Source organism: Rhineura floridana, chromosome 3 (genome assembly GCF_030035675.1).
Source record: "Rhineura floridana isolate rRhiFlo1 chromosome 3, rRhiFlo1.hap2, whole genome shotgun sequence".
Taxonomy (NCBI): domain Eukaryota; kingdom Metazoa; phylum Chordata; class Lepidosauria; order Squamata; family Rhineuridae; genus Rhineura; species Rhineura floridana.
This window is the reverse complement of record NC_084482.1, coordinates 209146658-209165554: the sequence shown is the minus strand read 5'-3', so window position 1 is coordinate 209165554 and position 18897 is coordinate 209146658. Positions and strand designations below refer to the sequence as shown.

Sequence of the window (18897 nt, the reverse complement as noted above, 5' to 3'; positions counted from 1 at the left end):
GCAAGGTACTCCTGTAGCTCAGTGATTAGAGCACCTGCTTTGCATGCAAGAGGTCCCACATTCAATGCCTGGCATCTCCGATGACAACAGGTAATCGGGTCACACATGGCGCTATGCAGGAAGCTCCAATAATCAGCTGATGGTTGGCACTTGCAAACAAACATAATGCCAGGTATAGTGCTAGTGGGCATATATAGGCGTATATTGGCTATTTGTAGTATGCAGAGACTCACTTGACTCTGTGCCATGTGCCCACAGGAAGCTCTGGGCCATGGGAAGGGGGAAATTCAGCATCTTCTCATAGAGGGCCCCCTCCTGTTTGCTTGTGTACGACTTGTCCTGGGTCAAGAACGTTTTGTGGTGAGCACCCCCAGTTACTTAATTTTTGTTACATACTTTGTGTGTTTTTGTTGTGCAGAGATGCCCTTGTCCATTCCATGTGCCCACAGGAAGCTCTGGGCTGGGAAGCATCCAGTGGCATCTCATGAAGGACACTCTCCCTATACCTTGGGTGTGTGATTTGTCTTGTCCTAGAACACATTTTGGGGTGGGCTTTTCTAAATACTTTGGAGTTCAGGGAGCTGTGAACTATGCATGCCTCCTCCCCCAGGCTTGCTGTGTTTGGATAGCTTTCAAAGAGGGTTAGACGCATTCAGAACCAGGGCTAGGGAAAAAAAGTTGGCAAAAGTGCTCCTTGCACACTTGTCCTAGGCAGATGAAAAAAGGTTTTGGGTCCTGTAGAAGACCTACAATATTTATTAGCCATTTGGTAGCTCTTATCCAGTTCAACGAGAACATTGAACCTGTCAAGGATTATCAATACCTTGGCATAGTCATTAACCAAAATGGAGACAATACTCGATAAATCAGAAGAAGGCTAGGACTGGGGAGGGCAGCTATGAGAGAACTAGAAAAGGTCCTCAAATGCAAAGATGTATCACTGAACACCAAAGTCAGGATCATTCAGACCATGGTATTCCCGATTTCTATGTATGGATGTGAAAGTTGGACAGTTAAAAAAGCAGATAAGGGAAAAATCCACTCATTTGAAATGTGGTGTTGGAGGAGAGCTTTGCGCATACCATGGACTGTGAAAAAGACAAATAAGTGGGTCATAGAACAAATTAAACCAGAACTATAATTAGAAGCTAAAATGATGAAACTGAGCTTATCATACTTTGGACACATAATGAGAAGACGTGATTCACTAGAAAAGACAATAATGCTGGGAAAAACAGGAGTAGAAACAGAGGAAGACCAAACGAGAGACGGATTGATTCCATAAAGGAAGCCACAGACCTGAACTTACAAGATCTGAACAGGGTGGTTCATGATAGATGCTATTGGAGGTCACTGATTCATAGGGTTGCCATAAGTCGCAATCGACTTGAAGGCACATAACAACAACAACATCCAATTCAACTGGAATTTGGCATGTGACCCAATACTGTGTGCATGCTTTGGCTTTGTTACGCAGCAGAAAAAGAGCCCTCAAGAGCAGCCAGGCCCTTTCGGTGCTCAGCTAGTGAAGGAGCCTGGTTGACGACAGCACCTTAAGAGGGATTTTGTGGGGGAGATATGGGGGGACGGGGGAAGAGAACAATCTCAGGCTGAGAGGGGGGCAAGGTTGGGTTTTGGAGCCTGATGTCCCTTGTGAAGGAAGGAGAAGCGGCAGTCAGGTGGGAAGATGCATCCTTTTTAATAAATCATATAAAAAGACTGTTGATTTTAAATATACAGTTGAGAGGTGAGATGGAAAGGCCAGGAGGTGGTGAGGTTTTTTTTTCCTGGTGGGAGAAAGGGACTACCAAGTTAAAGGCAATGGAGGCGAGAAAGGAGGCCTGCTGATTCTGGAAGGGAAAGGGGCATGCAGGAGGGATGTTCTTCTCATCCATCAAATGGCCATGTAGTTGGGTCAGCTGAGATCATGTAGTTGGCTCGAACTAGAGGGCTGGTGGAGTTTAGGTGGGCCAGTGTAGGATTCAGCAGCAGTTAAGCTGTAGTTCGTTTTAACCTTGCATATTCTTCTTCTGAGTAAAATTTAAAAGTTAAGTTGCATAGTCATATTCGGTTTTCTTTTTGCAAATAATCATTATTTTCACATACTGTTCCTCATTTCTCCTTTCCCTGAGTTTCATTCATGTGCAATGTGCTGCTGATTTCTGTTTGATATGATTATGCTCATATCTTTTCTAAGCTGAAATGAATTCACTCATCGTCTCCTCACATAGTTAAAATAAATCTCCCCAAACACATTTTAGCCTCTCGGGCCCTGTTTGGTCACCACCTTCTCTCACCCATTGGGGCCACCGTAGAACCTCATTTTCAATCTTGACATGAGGGGGTTGACTAAACCAGGCTGTGTACGAATTAGGTGATAATTGGGCCTCCTTTTCTCCCTTCACAGGCTGTGAAATGGCATTGAAGCAACACTCAGGATCCTCCCCCCTTTCCCCTGGAGAGGAAACAGCCACCATGCAGCCAGCTCAGGTAGGGAAAAGACCATCGGGGAGAAAAGCTGGGGACAGCTGGAGTGGGTCCATCCTTGTTCCAGAGGGACTAGTTGTAAGGAGGCCTGACTCTCACCCTTGTACTCCTGGGGCTCCCTTTGAGGGATGCTGTTGGCTCTGTTGAGTTTTTCCCATGAAACTTTGAACACTTACATCAGAAGGGCCTGCTGGATCAGGCCAAAGACCCGTCTAGTCCACCATCCCAGTGGCCAACCAGATGCCTCTGGGAAGAACGTGAGCGCCACAGCACTCTTCCAGTGATTCCCAGGAGCAGGTATTCCATTGCGTGCTGCCTCCAACAGAGGAGGTAATTGTCAGACCCCTACTCAGGGTGTGGTCTCATAACAGATCTCTCCCACTGGCCCCAGCACAGGACTCTCATGATCCCACTACTAGGCACCACCACCTGACACTCTGTAACACAATACTTCCCTGAGACTGTTGTGATGGTCCCATCTTTGGCTCCACCTGTCAGGTTCCCACCTGCTTGTGGCTACCGCCTTTCACTAGGCACCACCTCAGGACATCACCAGTCAGGATCATCGTTTTTATTTTTTCTCACTCCTCTCTAGCACAGATCTCTCAAGATCCCACTGCTAGGCAGCACCACCAGCCACTACCTGTAAACAATACTGCTAGAGATTTTGCCTCAGTCTCTCTATAGCTTGTTACTTTGTTTCTGGGTGCCCTTGCTGTCCACAACCCCCTTGTATCTTTGTCTATAAAGCTTCCAATCCTGGGTTGCTCCGGATACTTGTCGTTGTTACAATATCTCCCTTCACCGCTGCCACCATTAGATACAGTTTCCCTTCAGCCTTGGTAATTACCCTGCCCTCCCTTCTGGTCTGTGTATTCCCAGCCAAGGATCAGGCTTTTGGTATACCAATAAAAGTATTTATTTGATAACACCAGGAAATAAGATTACTTTAGGAATGTTTAACAAGCGTATGGTTTCATATAGTGTCACTCTTTATGTTTCTGGTCATATATATACTGTCTAAATATCAGCCAAATATAATCCAACCCTCCCTCAGAACTCTGCCAACCAACCCATCCAAATAACTCTCACCACCGACATCCTCTCAACTGTCATCCTCCCATTTATACCTTCAGCCATTCAAACACTCAGCCAATCATCATCCAGCATTCTCCAGCCTTCCAGCCTCTCCCCCCTCTCATTCAATTCACTTACCATATATCCCTTAATAAACCCGCACTTACCATATTTACAGGTTTTAACATATAAAGACATCACAACTGTGCCTTTGTCTCCTCCACAGATTGCTACGTAGTGTCTGGGTGCACTTACAGGCCACAACCCCCCTGTATACCCCCTTGTATCTTTCTGCCTTTAAAGATTACAGCCCTGGGTTGTTTGGGATACCTGCTGCTGTTACACTCTCCCTTCACCGCTGCCACCATTGATACTGTTCCCAGCTTTGGTATTTGCTCTGCCCCCCCTCCTGGTTCTGTAATATCTCAGCCAAGGATCAGGCGTGTTGTTAAACCAAAACTATTTATTTATTAACACAAGGAATAAACAAGATTACTTTACGTTCAGTCAACATGCGTGTGGATACATATAATAGTTTTCTCTTTATATATCTTAGTCCTGAAACCTGCCTCGCTACCCACCTAAACATAAATCCACCCCTCCATAACCAACCACAACCAACTCTCTCCAACTGCCATTCTTTCATTTATACCTTCAACCACCCAGACGCTCAGCCAATCACAACTCAGCATTCTTCAACATTCCAACCCATGTACTCCCCCCTCTCACTCACTCCACTTACCACAATTACCCTACAAAACTGACCCTTATGATAATTACTGTACAACATTTACAGGGGCATCACAGTAGTACATTGCCCTCATGGCTAGTAGCTGTCGGTAGCCTTTTCTTCCGTGAATTTGTCTCATCCTCTTTTAAAGCCATGCAAGTTGGGGCCCATTTATTTATTTATTTATTTATTTATTTATTATTGGATTTATATCCCGCCCTTCCTCCCAGCGGGAGCCTGGAAATTAGTGGAAATTGTGGTAGTGAATTCCAGAGTTCAACTCTGTGCTATGTGTAGTAGTGCTTCCTTTTATTTGTCCAGAAGCTGCCAACATTTACCTCTCTTGGATGGCCCTGGACTGGAGTATCAGAGAGGGAGAAAAGCTTCTCTCTGTCCAGTGTCTCCACACCATGCATAACTATATACATCTCTGTCACATCCTTCCTTACTCATCTTTTTTGTAAACTATAAAGTTCCTAAAGTTGTAACTGTTCCTCATAAAGGAGTTGCTCTAACCCTTGATCATTTCAGTTGCCCCTTTCTGAACCTTTTTACAGCTCTACAATATCCTTTTTGCCCAGAACTGCACACAGTAGCCTAAGGGAAGAAGCCATACTGGTTCTGCTTCATCTTTGTTACTGGAGGCCCAAGTGACCTCAGTGGCTAGGAGTGCCTTTTATCAGCTTCGGCTGGTAAGACAGCTGCGGCCGTTTCTGGACTGGGATAGCCTGACCACTGTTGTCCATGCACCGGTAACCTCCAAGCTGGATTGCTGTAATGTGTTCTATGTGGGGCTGCCCTTGAGGTTGGTCCAGAAGTTGCAGCTGGTGCAAAATGCGGCAGCGAGACTGCTCACTGGGGCAGGGTATTGCCAACATGTCACCCCACTGCTGAAAGAATTGCACTGGCTGCTCATTTGCTACCGGGCCAAGTTCAAGGTTCTAATCTTGGTGTACAAAGCCCTATACAGCTTGGGACCAGGATAACTGAAAGACGGTCTTACCCCTTATATACCCAGTCGATCACTGGGCTCTGCAGGTGAGGGGCTCCTGCAGATACCATCTTATCAGGAGGTTCGTTCGTAGGAAATGGACCTTTAGTGTGGCAGCACCTACCCTGTGCAATTCCCTCCCCTTAAATATTAGACAGGCACCATCTCTGTTATCTTTTCAGTGCCTGTTGAAGACCTTCCTCGTTCAACAAGCCTTTTAAGTAGAGACCTTATCCCAGTCTGCGTCTGTGTTGGAATTGCTTTTTAATATTTTCTTAAACCTTTTTTAAAATGTTTTTAATCTTAGACGATGTTTTGAAAGCTTTTTTAAGAAACATTTTTAAAGATGTTTTGTTTTAATGTGTTTTAAAGTTTGTTTTTATGAAGTTTTAAAGTTTTTAGTGCTTTTGTTTGCTGCCCTGGGCTCCTGCTGGAAAGAAGGGTGAGATATAAAACAAGTAATAAATAAATAAAAAGACCTGTTCTTCCATATGTTTGATAATTCTGTCTTTTATAATGTTTACTACTAGTTTTCTGAAAAGAGGTATTAAGTTAATCAGCCTTTTAATTTCCTGGATCCCCTTTGGATCCCCCTTTTAAAAATCTGTATTGTATTGGCCACTTACTAGTATTCATACGTGGAAGGCAATCTCAGGAACAAGATACATATTTTTGTTAGAAGATCCGTGATTTCACACTTGAGTTCTTTAAGAATTTTGCCCATAGGTAAATGCCACCTTGACCCGGTGATTTGTGAACAATGAAGGAAAAATCCCCACTTATCGCATCTCCCTTCCGACTGTGAGTAGAGGGTAGATGATTTCCACACCTTGCCTGAGAGTGTTTACGAGGAAGGTGTTTGTTTTCATCTTCCAGGGGCCGGTGACCTTCGAGGAGGTGGCCTTGTATTTCACGGAGGAGGAATGGGTCCTGCTGGATCCAGGCCAGAGAGCTCTTTACGAGGAGGTCATGGTGGGGATTCATGAGATGATCACCTTTCTGGGTAAGGATCCAAATGAGATGAGTGGGAGAGCGTTGATGAACTAACCTTGGACATTAGAGCATGAGAAGAGCACTACTGGGTCCTTTTTGGGAATGGGTGGGAAGTAGGGTTGCCAGGTCAGAAGCATCCCAGAACCTGAGATTTTAGGGGCGGACCCAAGTGATGTCATTAAGCATGATACATTAAGCATCAATCACAGTTGCTTGAAGTGTACAATAAAAAAAATATCTGACTGGAAATTAAGCTAGATATCTTAGCTAAAAGATGGAGCCTGGGTAGGGAACATTTAATCTAGTCTACTTGCTTTTGGCAAGAAGGGTTTAAGTGCCTTCAGGCCAGGCCAGTCACCATAAGGTCACTGTAGGAAGAAAGGAGCCTAGTGTTGTGGAGATGTTAGATGGGAGCATTCGGGAGTAAAGATGGATGCCCCTGAAGGCTGCAATTCTTTTTTTTTTTTTACAATAATTTTTATTCAAATTTTCATAAAACATAGAAAACAAAATCATAAAACATTCAAAGACAAAAAACAAAACAAAACAAAAATGATTAAACAAAAAATAAAATAAAATGTTGACTTCCCATTTGTCACATATCAAATCAGTTATAGGTCTACAATATATAACAATCCTGTCTCTTAAATCATATTATAAAATCACTTTCCTCCAGTAGTTATCTTAATTAATCATCAAATCTCATAAACATTACTTTATTCTTTCCACAAAAAGTCAAAGAGAGGTTTCAATTCTTTAAGAAATATATCTATCAATTTTTCTCCAAATAAACATGTCAATTAATCCATCTCGTTAATAATTATAATAATCTTATTGTCATAACCATAGTCCAAATAAACATTTTGATTAATCCATCTCATCAGAATCTGTTAGGTCCAATAATTTCAATAGCCATTATTCCATTATCCCTATTAGTTCCATCTTCCATCTTCAATAGTCCTGTTAAGTCCAATAATTTCAGTGTCCAATCTTCCATTATCAGTATTCCATAATAATCTTGCTGTTGTAGCCATAGTCATATAATAAGAGTCTGATGGGAATTTCCTCTATCCCAAATATTTTCTTGCCATCCATTCTGAATAAGTTGCTGAAATACTGTTGTAAAGTCATATCTGTGTTCTTCTTTTTTACAAAATGCACTGGCTCATCTCTTAAGAGTTTTTCCATTGTCACATGGCTGCAGTTAATTCCATAGATTTTCTCTATATCAAGCTCCATCACATCATTCCAGTCCAGAAGATTATCCAAGCCATTGATAACTTTATCTCTAATATCTTCATTAATTTCTTCAAAGATAACGTTAAATTCCAAACAGTAGATTTTATTTCTAAAATCCATAAACTCCAGATCTTTTTCCAATTCCACATTTGTTCCAATCTCCAGGGCCTGTATCTTCCCTTTATTTTTTCTTTTCTCATCTCTGATCTCATTCTCCTCTCTCACAGGATCCCCTATTTCTTTAAGCTCCTGCGTCATTTTGCTCAGTTCAATTTTCAGCTCCTTACTACCCTGTCGCAGGGTTTGTTTCGTTATCTCAATCTCATCCATTATTTTCTGAAACAGTTACTTCCAGATTCTCAGCCACTTTCTTGATTGCCATTTTTAAAACCACGAAAACAAAGCAAAACAAAAATAAAGAAGAACCACTTCTTATTTCAGCAACAATTGGGTTAATATTCCAGGCTTGATGACATCACAGTATAAACAGAGCAACCTGCCTTATCTCTCTATGTTCAAGAATGCAAAACAAATTTAGTTCCCAGCATCAAAACAGTTAGTGGCGTCGTGAAGAAGCAGATTCGTCAAAATAAAATAGACCAAAAAGAGAATAGTCCCAGACAATATAATATTCCTCGGAATAGAAATCAGGAATAGAAATCCCTCTTCTGTTTATTATCTTTAGAATGCACTTCCAGGACAGCTTTTTGCGACAGAAACAGAGATAAGCTGTTAATTTCGTGAATAACAGAGAAGAGTTATAGCTCACCCAGAAGTTTTCCAAAGCCGATCAATCTGACAAATCTCCTTTTGCTGCAACAATTTAAACCAAGTAAAAAAAATAATAGAAAGAAGGGTGCTTGCCTGTTAGTCCGTTCTCTCTTTGAAGAAAAGATAAACGTATCGCTTATACAGATAGAGCTTGTTCGGAAGTCCGTCCGGCATTGTTGGCTGGACCTTATCTCATAAATTAATGAAATCCAGTCCTCCCAACAAAAACAGGCTTTTGAGGTTGATCTCTACGTTTCTCCCTACCCGGGAGAAATTTCATCAGTCAAAAAAAAAAAAATGTTCTGACTGATTTATATCTGAATAAGTGAAGGCTGCAATTCTAAACACACGTACTAAGGGACTAAGCCCCCATGGAACTCAACAGGACTTACTTCTGAGTAGATATAGTTTGGATTGTGCTGTTGGTAAAGCTTGACTAGGGATCCTCTGCAAAGACATTCATATCCAAGCAGGGTTGGCAACCCTCTGCCTGGAATGCCCTGCCCTTATCTTTTAATGTGGCTGCTCCAAACGTCTTTACAGATTTGACCCTTCACTTCAGAAAGAGGTCTGAGAAATGAGTAAGAGTAAGAAGATTCTCTTCCCTTTCTGTCTGCATAGATGCCCTTATCCTTCCCCTGTGCCCAGCAGAAGCTCTGGGCCAGGCGGGACGCAGTGGCATCTCATAGAGGACACCCTCCCCTATCATGGGGTGTATGATTTGTCCTGGCCCAGAGCATATTTTGGGGTGGGCACCCCCAATTACTTATTTTTCCTGTATGTCTTTTTCTGCTTTGATTTTGTATAGATGTCTTCTCCCATGCCCTGCGCCCAACAGAAGCTCTGGGCCAGGCAGGATGCAGTGGCGTCTCATAGAGGACACCCTCCCCTTTCCTGGGGTATATGATTTGTCCTGTCCCAGAGCAGATTTTGGGGTGGGCACTATGACAATTCCACCTTTGGCTCCACCTGTCATGTCCCCACCTGCTTGTGGCTACCGCCTTTCACTAGGCACCACCTCAGGACACCACCAGTCAGGATCGTCATTTTTATTTTTTCTTACTCCGCTCTAGCACAGATCTCTCAAGATCCCACTGCTAGGCAGCCCCACCAGCCACTCCCTGTAAACAATACTGCTAGAGACTTCACCTTAGTCTCCCTGTGGCTTGTTACTTTGTGTCTGGGTGCCCTTGCTGTCCACAACCCCCTTGTATCTTTGTTTATAAAGCATACAATCCTGGGTTGCTCTGGATACTTGTCGTTGTTACAATATCTCCCTTCACCGCTGCCACCATTAGATACAGTTTCCCTTCAGCCTTGGTAATTACCCTGCCCTCCCTTCTGGTCTGTATATCCCCAGCCAAGGATCAGGCTTTTAGTAAACCAATAAAAGTATTTATTTGATAACACTAGGAAATAACAAGATTACTTTAGGAATGTTTAACAAGCGTATGGTTTCATATAGTGTCACTCTTTATGTTTCCAGTTATATATATTCTGTCTAAATATCAGCCTAATAGAATCCAAACTTCCCTCAGAACTCTGTCAACTCAATCCCAACTGCCTCCCACTTCAACTGCTTTCCAATCTCAACTCTCCTCTCAACTCCCCCCAACAACCTCTCCAACTCAACTGTCATCCTCTCATTTATACCTTCAGCCATTCAAACACTCAGCCAATCATCATCCAACATTCTCCAGCATTCTAGTCCATGTACTCCCCCCTCTTACTCAATTCACTTACCATATATCCCTATATAAACCCGCACTTACCATATTTACAGTTTTTAACATATAAGGACATCACAGGCACCCCCAGTTACTTATTTTTTCCTGTGATTTTGCATAGGTGCCCTCTTCCGTGCCTTGCCCCCAGCAGAAGCTCTGGGCCAGGTGTGATGCAGTGGCATCTCACAGAGGACACCCTCCCCTTTCCTGGGGTATATGATTTGCCCTGTCCCAGAGCAGAGTTTGGGGTGGGCACACCCAGTTACTTTTTTTTAATGATTTTATGACATCATTATGTATTCATGATAATATCAGAAGCCTGATGATTTTGATTGCATAAATGTATTGTTATTCTTGACAGGGAGAGTCCCCCAATCACAGCGATATATCATACAGGTTACCCCAACATATATTTTGGGGTTCAGAGACATGTTAAGTTTGGTTTGAAGTTGCTGTAGTTGTCAACTCTTCTTTTTTAGTGTTTTGAACTTTCAAGCAAATAAGGAACTGGGAACTAGGAACCAACTTGAGCTTCGTATCAGTTAAATTGATTAAACAGTTGTGGGAGGTGCTGACGTTTTGGTGTATATCTCGGGAACTAGACCACCTATAAACTTAATTTTTTTTAAAATTGAAGCTGAGAGTCCAGAGATTAAGGGGTGCTAGCCGGAGAGCCAGAGGGCAGCCCAAAAAAACAGAGACTCCAGCCGAAAACCAGAGACCTGGTAACACTAGTGGGTAGAATTTGTTCAGAGTACACAGTATTAAGCTGGATAAACCCAGGAGCAGCCGACGTGGAGGGTTAGGTTTGGGCTGTGTGGAGCACCTGCATGGCTCTGCCAGTTTGGCCACACAGCCCCAACCTCCCCATTACCTTGATCCTACCCCTCTCCCTCAAGGTAGGCTGCAGTGACACCACCCCGGAAAGGTCAGATGTGTAGTGATGCCCCTCCCAGTCACCTGCTTCTGAATAGGCCAATAGACTGGCTCTGGTTAAGGCAGATTCATGTGTAGATTTTTGTTTTGTTTTAAAAAGTACATGTGAGTTTGAAACCCAGCCACATCTCTTGGCTGGAAGGGGAAGGAAGAGAAGTCCTCTCTGTCCAAGGCTTTTCAGAAGAGGAGGGATCAGAAGGTAGATGCCCAGATGTGTCATGGGATCCCTCCTCTGGGAACTGTGACAAAATTTGCATAGTTCTGAGTAGTCAGAAATCTACATTGTCGAATTAGAGGTGGTCTCCCTTCAGCATTACTTAGTACAGGAGTTCTCAAGCGTTTTACCCCCAGTGCTGCCTTGAGACACCGGAAAATTACTGAGGCTCACCAAATGGTGGTGCAGGGGCAAAGCCAGTCGCACAATGGTGGCAGATAGAAGGAATAGTCAGCTGGATTTTCAACTGCAGGAGGATCTCCCTGGTTCTTTTACATTCACTTCCTCCTCCTATAACAACTTTCCTCACTTCTCCCCTTGAAAAAGAGAAATGATTGAGTGTTAGAACAAATTAAACCAGAACTATCACTAGAAGCTAAAAGGATGAAACTGAGGTTATCATACTTGAGACCCATAATGAGAAGACACAATTCACTAGAAAAGACAATAATGCTGGGGAAAACAGCAGGGAGTAGAAAAAGAGGAAGGCCAAAGAAGAGATGGATTGATTCCATAAAGGAAGCCACAGACCTGAACTTACAAGATCTGAACAGGGCGGTTCATGACAGATGTTCTTGGAGGTCACTGATTCATAGGGTTGCCATAAGTCGTAATCGACCTGAAGGCACATAACAAGAATAATTTCTATACAGTAGTTTTGTAATAATTCTTTGTCCCTACGTACTAGTCGCTGTATTATTGCATTTAGGGCTCTGACCGTGTTTCTATCTCCTTTTGCTTTTGCTTTCCTTCCCTCTTTAACCATTTTAAGAGTATTGTCAGTCATCCATTGAGGTCTTTATCTCTGTTTTTGTTGTTGTTATGTGCCTTCAAGTCGATTACGACTTATGGCGACCCTATGAATCAGGGACCTCCAAGAGCATCTGTCATGAACCACCCTGTTCAGACCTTGTAAGTTCAGGTCTGTGGCTTCCTGTATGTAATCAATCCATCTCTTGTCTGGCCTTCCTCTTTTTCTACTCCCTTCTGTTTTTCCCAGCATTATTGTCTTTTCTAGTGAATCGTGTCTTCTTATTATGTGTCTAAAGTATGATAAACTCAGTTTCATATATTGACCATTTGGTGATGTCCATGTGTACAGTCATCTTTTTGGTTGCTGAAAAAACGTGTTTGCTAGAAATAAATTATTGACTTCACAGAATTCAACAAGTCTTTCTCCTGCTTCATTTCTGTCTCCTAGGCCCCATTTCCCCACAATTCCTAGTTCTTCTCTGTTCCCTACTTTTGCATTCCAGTTCCCCATGATTATCAGCACATCTTGTTTTAGTGTGTGATCAATTTCTTCCTGGACTTCTGTTTTAAATCTCTCCAATTCCTCTTCTTCTGTGTTTGCCATTGGAGCATAGACTTGGGTAATGGTTATGTTAACAGGTTTCCCGTTGAGTTTCATTGATATCACTCGATCAGACCTAGTGTTATAGCTCCTAATTGCTTTTGCCACATCACTTCTCACTATTAAAACAACTCTGTTTCTTCTTAATTTCTCATTTCCTGCATAAAATACTTTGTAGTAGCCTGAATGAAATATCCCACTCCCATCCATTTTAATTCACTCACGCCAAGTATTGTAATGGTGATGCGTTCCATTTCTTGTTTGACAATTTCTAACTTTCCCTGGTTCATGCTTCTCACATTGTATGTTCCTATTGTGTATGTCACACAACTCCAGACTTTTGCATCTGAGTGCATCAACCTCTGTGCTTCCTTTTGGCTTTGACCCAGTTGCATAATTAGTCACAGCACTACTTGTCTTCCGCGGTAGCTCAGTGAGTGCCATCTGGCCTGGGGGTCTCATCTTCCAGCACTATCTCGTGTTTCATATTGTATAGTCTATTCACAGGGTTTGTCATACGGGGACAAACTTAAATTTTCCTTTCCTTTCTCTAATATTTTGGAATAAAGCTCTTGTTCTACCTTTTTTATTATCCTCTTCTATCTCTATACAGTAGTTGTTGTAATCGTTTGACCCTGTTGCATCATAAGTCACAGCGTTACTCATACTTGACTGTTGGTCTTCCCCAGTAGCTCAGTGAGTGCCTTCTGACCTGGGGGTCTCATCTTCCAGCACTATCTCATGTTGCATTTTGGATACTCTGTTCATAGGGTTTTTGTGGTAAGAGGTATTCAGAGGTGGTTTACCATTGCCTTCCTCTGAGTTTGGATGCATCTTAGTCTGGTGTCTCAACTTCAACCATTCTGCTTTGGGTGACCCTGCTAGAAGTCTAGCCTCTTGGTCTAGACTCCTGGTGGCATTGCTCTCAGCTTCTTCGACACACTCAAACCCTCTCACAATGTTAAGATGTGCATCTTAGAGTGGGCAAGCAGTTACTACTGAGAGAGATCTGTAACACGTAACATTACAAGGCCTCAAAGTTTACATTCTGACACCAAGAGAGATTTCAGAAATATTTTTTCAAAGTTTACAGCATAAACAGATATATACAGTATTTCCTTTTTATTCCATCAGGATATATCTGGGGGCTCACAGATGAGGGGGAACCATCAGAAGCATCACCAAAAAGAGTTGAGGAGAAGAAGGAACAGAAATTGGGGAATCAAGATGGAGGAAAGAGACAAGAGGGCAGACAAAAGCATAAACAAGGGGATGAATCCAGAGCTTCTCAGGATGGTGAATATACAATTCCATGGGAAACTCATCACCTAAAGGAAACAAGAATGTCTCGAGAGTGCAGTAAAATCTTCAGTTGTCAAAAAAATCTAAATACACATCACGGAAGGCATGTGACAGAGCAACAGTACAAATGCTTGAAATATAGGAAGGGATCTTTTGATAAATTGAGCCTTGTTAGACATCAGACAGTTCACACCAGAGAGAAACCAAGTACATCCTTAGGCTGTTGGAAAAGTATCAGTCAGAGTGAAAGTCTTGCTTCCAGTCAAGAAAACCATACTGGGGAGAAACCACATAAATTCTCCAAAGGTGGCAAAAGCTGTTCTGACCGGTTCTTGATTGTTAGCCATGAGAAAATTTGCACAGCAGAGAAATTCTCTCAATGCTTGGAGTGTGGTAAGATTATCAAAGATTATCACCTGGCTGGACATCACAGAAGTCACACAGGGGGAAAACTTTATACCTGCTCTGATTGTGAGAAGTGTTTCAGCCAGAGGTATAATCTGACAAGAGATCAGAAGAGTCCCATAGGAAACAAACGATATACATGCCTAGAATGTGGAAAGAGCTTCAGTCATTATCACCACCTTACTTCGCATGAAAGAACTCATACAGGGGACAAACCTTATAAATGCTTGGAGTGTGGAAAGAGCTTTAGTCAGCATGGCACCCTTACTTCACATCAGAGAACTCATACAGGGGACAAATCTTATCAATGCTTGAAATGTGAAAAGAGCTTCAGTCATTATCACCACCTTACTTCACATCAAAGAACTCATACAGGGGACAAACCTTATAAATGCTTGGAGTGTGGAAAGAGCTTCAGACATAGTAGCACCCTTACTAAACATCAAAGAATTCATACGGGCGATAAACCTTATCAATGCTTGGAGTGTGGAAAGAGCTTCAATCAAAGTAGCACCCTTACTAAACATCAAAGAACGCATACAGGGGAGAAACCTTATCAATGCTTGGAGTGTGGAAAGAGCTTCAGTTACAAGGGCGCCCTTACTAAACATCAAACAACCCATACAGGGGACAAACCTTATAAATGCTTGGAGTGTGGGAAGAGCTTCAGTCAGAATAGCACCCTTACCTCGCATGAAAGAACTCATACAGGGGACAAACCTTATATATGCTTGGAATGTGGAAAGAGCTTCAGTCGGAGTAGCATCCTTACTTTACATCAAAGAACTCATACAGGGGACAAACCTTATAAATGCTTGGAGTGTGGAAAGAGCTTCAGTCAGAGTGGCAACCTTTCTTCGCATCAAAGAACTCATACAGGGGACAAACCTTATCAATGCTTGGAATGTGGAAAGAGCTTCAGTCGGAGTAGCACCCTTACTTTGCATCAAAGAACTCATTCAGGGGACAAACCTTACAAATGCTTCAGTGTCAGCCCCTAAAATGATGGAAATGTGTTTGTCCCATGACCTCCCATTTACCAATACAGAACTGAATCTTTATTAAGAAAACATGAGGCGAGATAAATGGACGAAGTAGAATGCAGAAATTTGGGGTTTCAATGGGGTTAAAAAAACGTGTTCACTGCTCACGACTATTTATTTATTTATAGCATTGGTGTGCCATGATTATTGTTTATATAATGAAGCTGCACCTTCTTCTGCATAGAATTAAGTTTACATAACCATATTCTATTTTTCTTTCCCCAGTAATAATAATTTAATATATTGATTCTTATTTCTTATTTCTCCAATATTCAATAATGTGCTGTGGATTTCTCTTGACATTATCAGACTCCTATCTTTCGTAGCCTAAAATGCATTTGCTGGTATTCTATTGATGTATTCTTTCAGAGTGTCAACAAGCATATAGATAGAGGTGATCCAGTGGACATAGTGTACTTAGAATTTCAAAAAGCGTTTGACAAGGTACCTCACCAAAGACTTCTGAGGAAGCTTAGCAGTCATGGAATAAGAGGAGAGGTCCTCTTGTGGATAAGGAATTGGTTAAGAAGCAGAAAGCAGAGAGTAGGAATAAACGGACAGTTCTCCCAATGGAGGGCTGTAGAAAGTGGAGTCCCTCAAGGATCGGTATTGGGACCTGTACTTTTCAACTTGTTCATTAATGACCTAGAATTAGGAGTGAGCAGTGAAGTGGCCAAGTTTGCTGACGACACTAAATTGTTCAGGGTTGTTAAAACAAAAAGGGATTGCAAAGAGCTCCAAAAAGACCTCTCCAAACTGAGTGAATGGGTGGGAAAATGGCAAATGCAATTCAATATAAACAAGTGTAAAATTATGCATATTGGAGCAAAAAGTCTGAATTTCACATATACGCTCATGGGGTCTGAACTGGCAGTGACCGACTAGGAGAGAGACCTCGGGGTTGTAGTGGACAGCACGATGAAACTGTCAACCTAGCTGTGGAAAAGGCAAATTCCATGCTAGGGATAATTAGGAAAGGTATTGAAAATAAAACAGCCGATATCATAATGCCGTTGTATAAATCTATGGTGTGGCCGCATTTGGAATACTGTGTACAGTTCTGGTCGCCTCATCTCAAAAAGGATATTATAGAGTTGGAAAAGGTTCAGAAGAGGGCAACCAGAATGATCAAGGGAATGGAGCGACTCCCTTACGAGGAAAGGTTGCAGCATTTGGGGCTTTTTAGTTTAGAGAAAAGGCGGGTCAGAGGAGACATGATAGAAGTGTATAAAATTATGCATGGCATTGAGAAAGTGGATAGAGAAAAGTTTTTCTCCCTCTTTCATAATACTAGAACTTTTGGACATTCAAAGAAGCTGAATGTTGGAAGATTCAGGACAGACAAAAGGAAGTACTTCTTTACTCAGCGCATAGTTAAACTATGGAATTTGCTCCCACAAGATGCAGTAATGGCCACCAGCTTGGATGGCTTTAAAAGAAGATTAGACAAATTCATGGAGGACAGGGCTACCAATGGCTACTAGCCATGATGGCTGTGCTCTGCCACCCTAGTCAGAGGCAGCATGCTTCTGAAAACCAGTTGCCGGAAGCCTCAGGAGGGAAGAGTGTTCGTGCACTCGGGTCCTGCTTGCGGGCTTCCCCCAGGCACCTGGTTGGCCACTGTGAGAACAGGATGCTGGACTAGATGGGCCACTGGCCTGATCCAGCAGGCTCTTCTTATGTTCTTATGTTATTTACTAGGGGCTGGCGCCCTACTTGCTTCACTTACCACCCCTGCTCAGCTAAGGCTGGTGGGAGTTATAGGTCAGCAACATCTGGAAGGCCAAAATTGTCTTTATTGTCTTAATATTGTATTGATTGACTAGATTTTTGTATTTGTACTTTTGTATCTCCTCCTCTCACCCAGTATTAATCTGTTCACTGCTGTGGTCAAGAAGCAGTATACAAATATATAAACAAACATCTACAGTACAATAGGTGTAGGGAACCTTTGGCCCTTTAGCTATTGCTACAGCTCACATCAGGCCCATGAGCATGGCCTGGGGCCACAGATGATGGGAGTGATAGTTCAGCAACATCTGAGAAGCTGAAGATTTCCCCCACCAGGTACAGTAGGGCCCTGCTTCCCGGCGCTCTGCTTCCCGGCATTCCGCTAATGCAGCGACTTTCCTCCCCTCTTTTAAAGCTGCTTTCGCTGCATTTTGCAGCATTTTCGCATCATTTTTGCGTGACGTGCCCCATTAAAGTCAATGGGCTTCCGCTTTATGGCGATTTCTGCTTTACGGCGGGGGTCCAGAATGGAACCCACTGTATAAGCGGGGCCCTACTGTATAGAGAAAGACTCCATAAACAGAGCCCCTCCTCCAGAACCTACTTGCCTCCTCTCCGTGTCTGTTCTTGTTCCTCCCACGCACTGCACCCCTTCCCCACCCTCCCCTCACCAGAGTCCTAAACCTGACTCACTTCCACTGGCAATGCTTCATATGTACTATAGATAATCATTAGAATGCTGTTAAAATGCTTTCTGAGAGCCTCTGGAAGGAACAGCCTTATACTCAGGAAAAATTGCACAGCAGCCAGTGTTCCATGAAAACTGCCAGGTTGGTTGTAAAGAGAGATAAGGATAGGAGGAACTGATAAGTAGGGACACCTTGAAGATCACTGAGGGGGCAGAAGAGTGTCTGGACTGATGCACCACAGTCTGAGTCATGACCTCATGCAACCACCTGTCAGATAACAGAAAGCCGATAAAAGGAGAGAGCGCCAGTGTAGTGTAATGGTTAAGGTGTTGGACTATGACCTGGGAGACCAGGGTTCGAATCCCCACATAGCCATGAAGCTCACTGGGTGACCTTGGGCCAGTCACTGCCTCTCAGACTCATGAAAACCCTATTCATAGGGTCACCATAAGTCGGAATTGACTTGAAAGTAGTACATTTACATTTTTATAAAAGGAGAGGAGCTTGTACAGCAAGCTACCAGTGCTTCTAAGCCTGGTCAGAGACGCTGCTGCTGCTGCCGCCAACATTCCAAGGGTGAGATAATGTTAATTTACTTTCTGGATAAGAAGTGGAAGATAGCCTTAAGATACAGTGCAATGTAACTTGTTTGATTCTGACTTATTGACTAAGGCTAAATATATGCATTCATGTAAAACATTGTGTTGTCCCCTGTATGAGTTCTTTCATGCAAAGTAAGGTGGTGATAATGACTGAAGCTCTTTCCACATTCCATGCATTTCCTGGCTGCAGCAGAGGAGGGAGAAAGAGAGCCTTCGGGGGTAGTAGCCCGATCCTCCGGGAAGGCGTCCATCCAAACTGGCGGGCATCCTGAAGTGCAGCCGCGGTTCCCACCCAGTCACCACCCCACCGCCACCACCCCATGCAAGGCGGCTTATGTTGCATGGAGAAGTCCTCTGATTATTAAAAGGGACCCCGGGAGGTTTAATCCCCCCGCTGTCTTTTTCCTCCTTTCCTGGTTTGGCTCCTTCCGAAGGAAACTGACAAGGCCGATTCCTTGTTTTTTAGCCAGGCAGAGTAAGGAGGTACAAGGACCACAGAGTCAGAAAAGGGGAAGAACAAGCAGCACGCACTTCCGGGCCTCATTTGGGGCCTGGCACATGAACAACAAACAAAGGGCTGGAGCTGGGCTGCATTGCTGCCATACC

At 43.1% G+C, this 18897-nt stretch overlaps 1 protein-coding gene across 1 annotated transcript in view; it reads left to right on the top strand.

Moving 5' to 3' along the window:
• Nucleotides 1–474: 474 nt before the first annotated feature.
• The window catches only part of LOC133381360 (zinc finger protein ZFP2-like), a 38702-nt gene continuing 20279 nt past the window's right edge, over nucleotides 475–18897 (top strand). The window contains exons 1-4 of the mRNA XM_061620390.1: nucleotides 475–511; nucleotides 2408–2490; nucleotides 6162–6288; nucleotides 13654–13815. Coding sequence (XP_061476374.1) covers nucleotides 2416–2490; nucleotides 6162–6288; nucleotides 13654–13815 — 364 coding nt within the window. The 5' untranslated portion in view covers nucleotides 475–511; nucleotides 2408–2415. The remainder of the gene's footprint in view (nucleotides 512–2407; nucleotides 2491–6161; nucleotides 6289–13653; nucleotides 13816–18897) is intronic.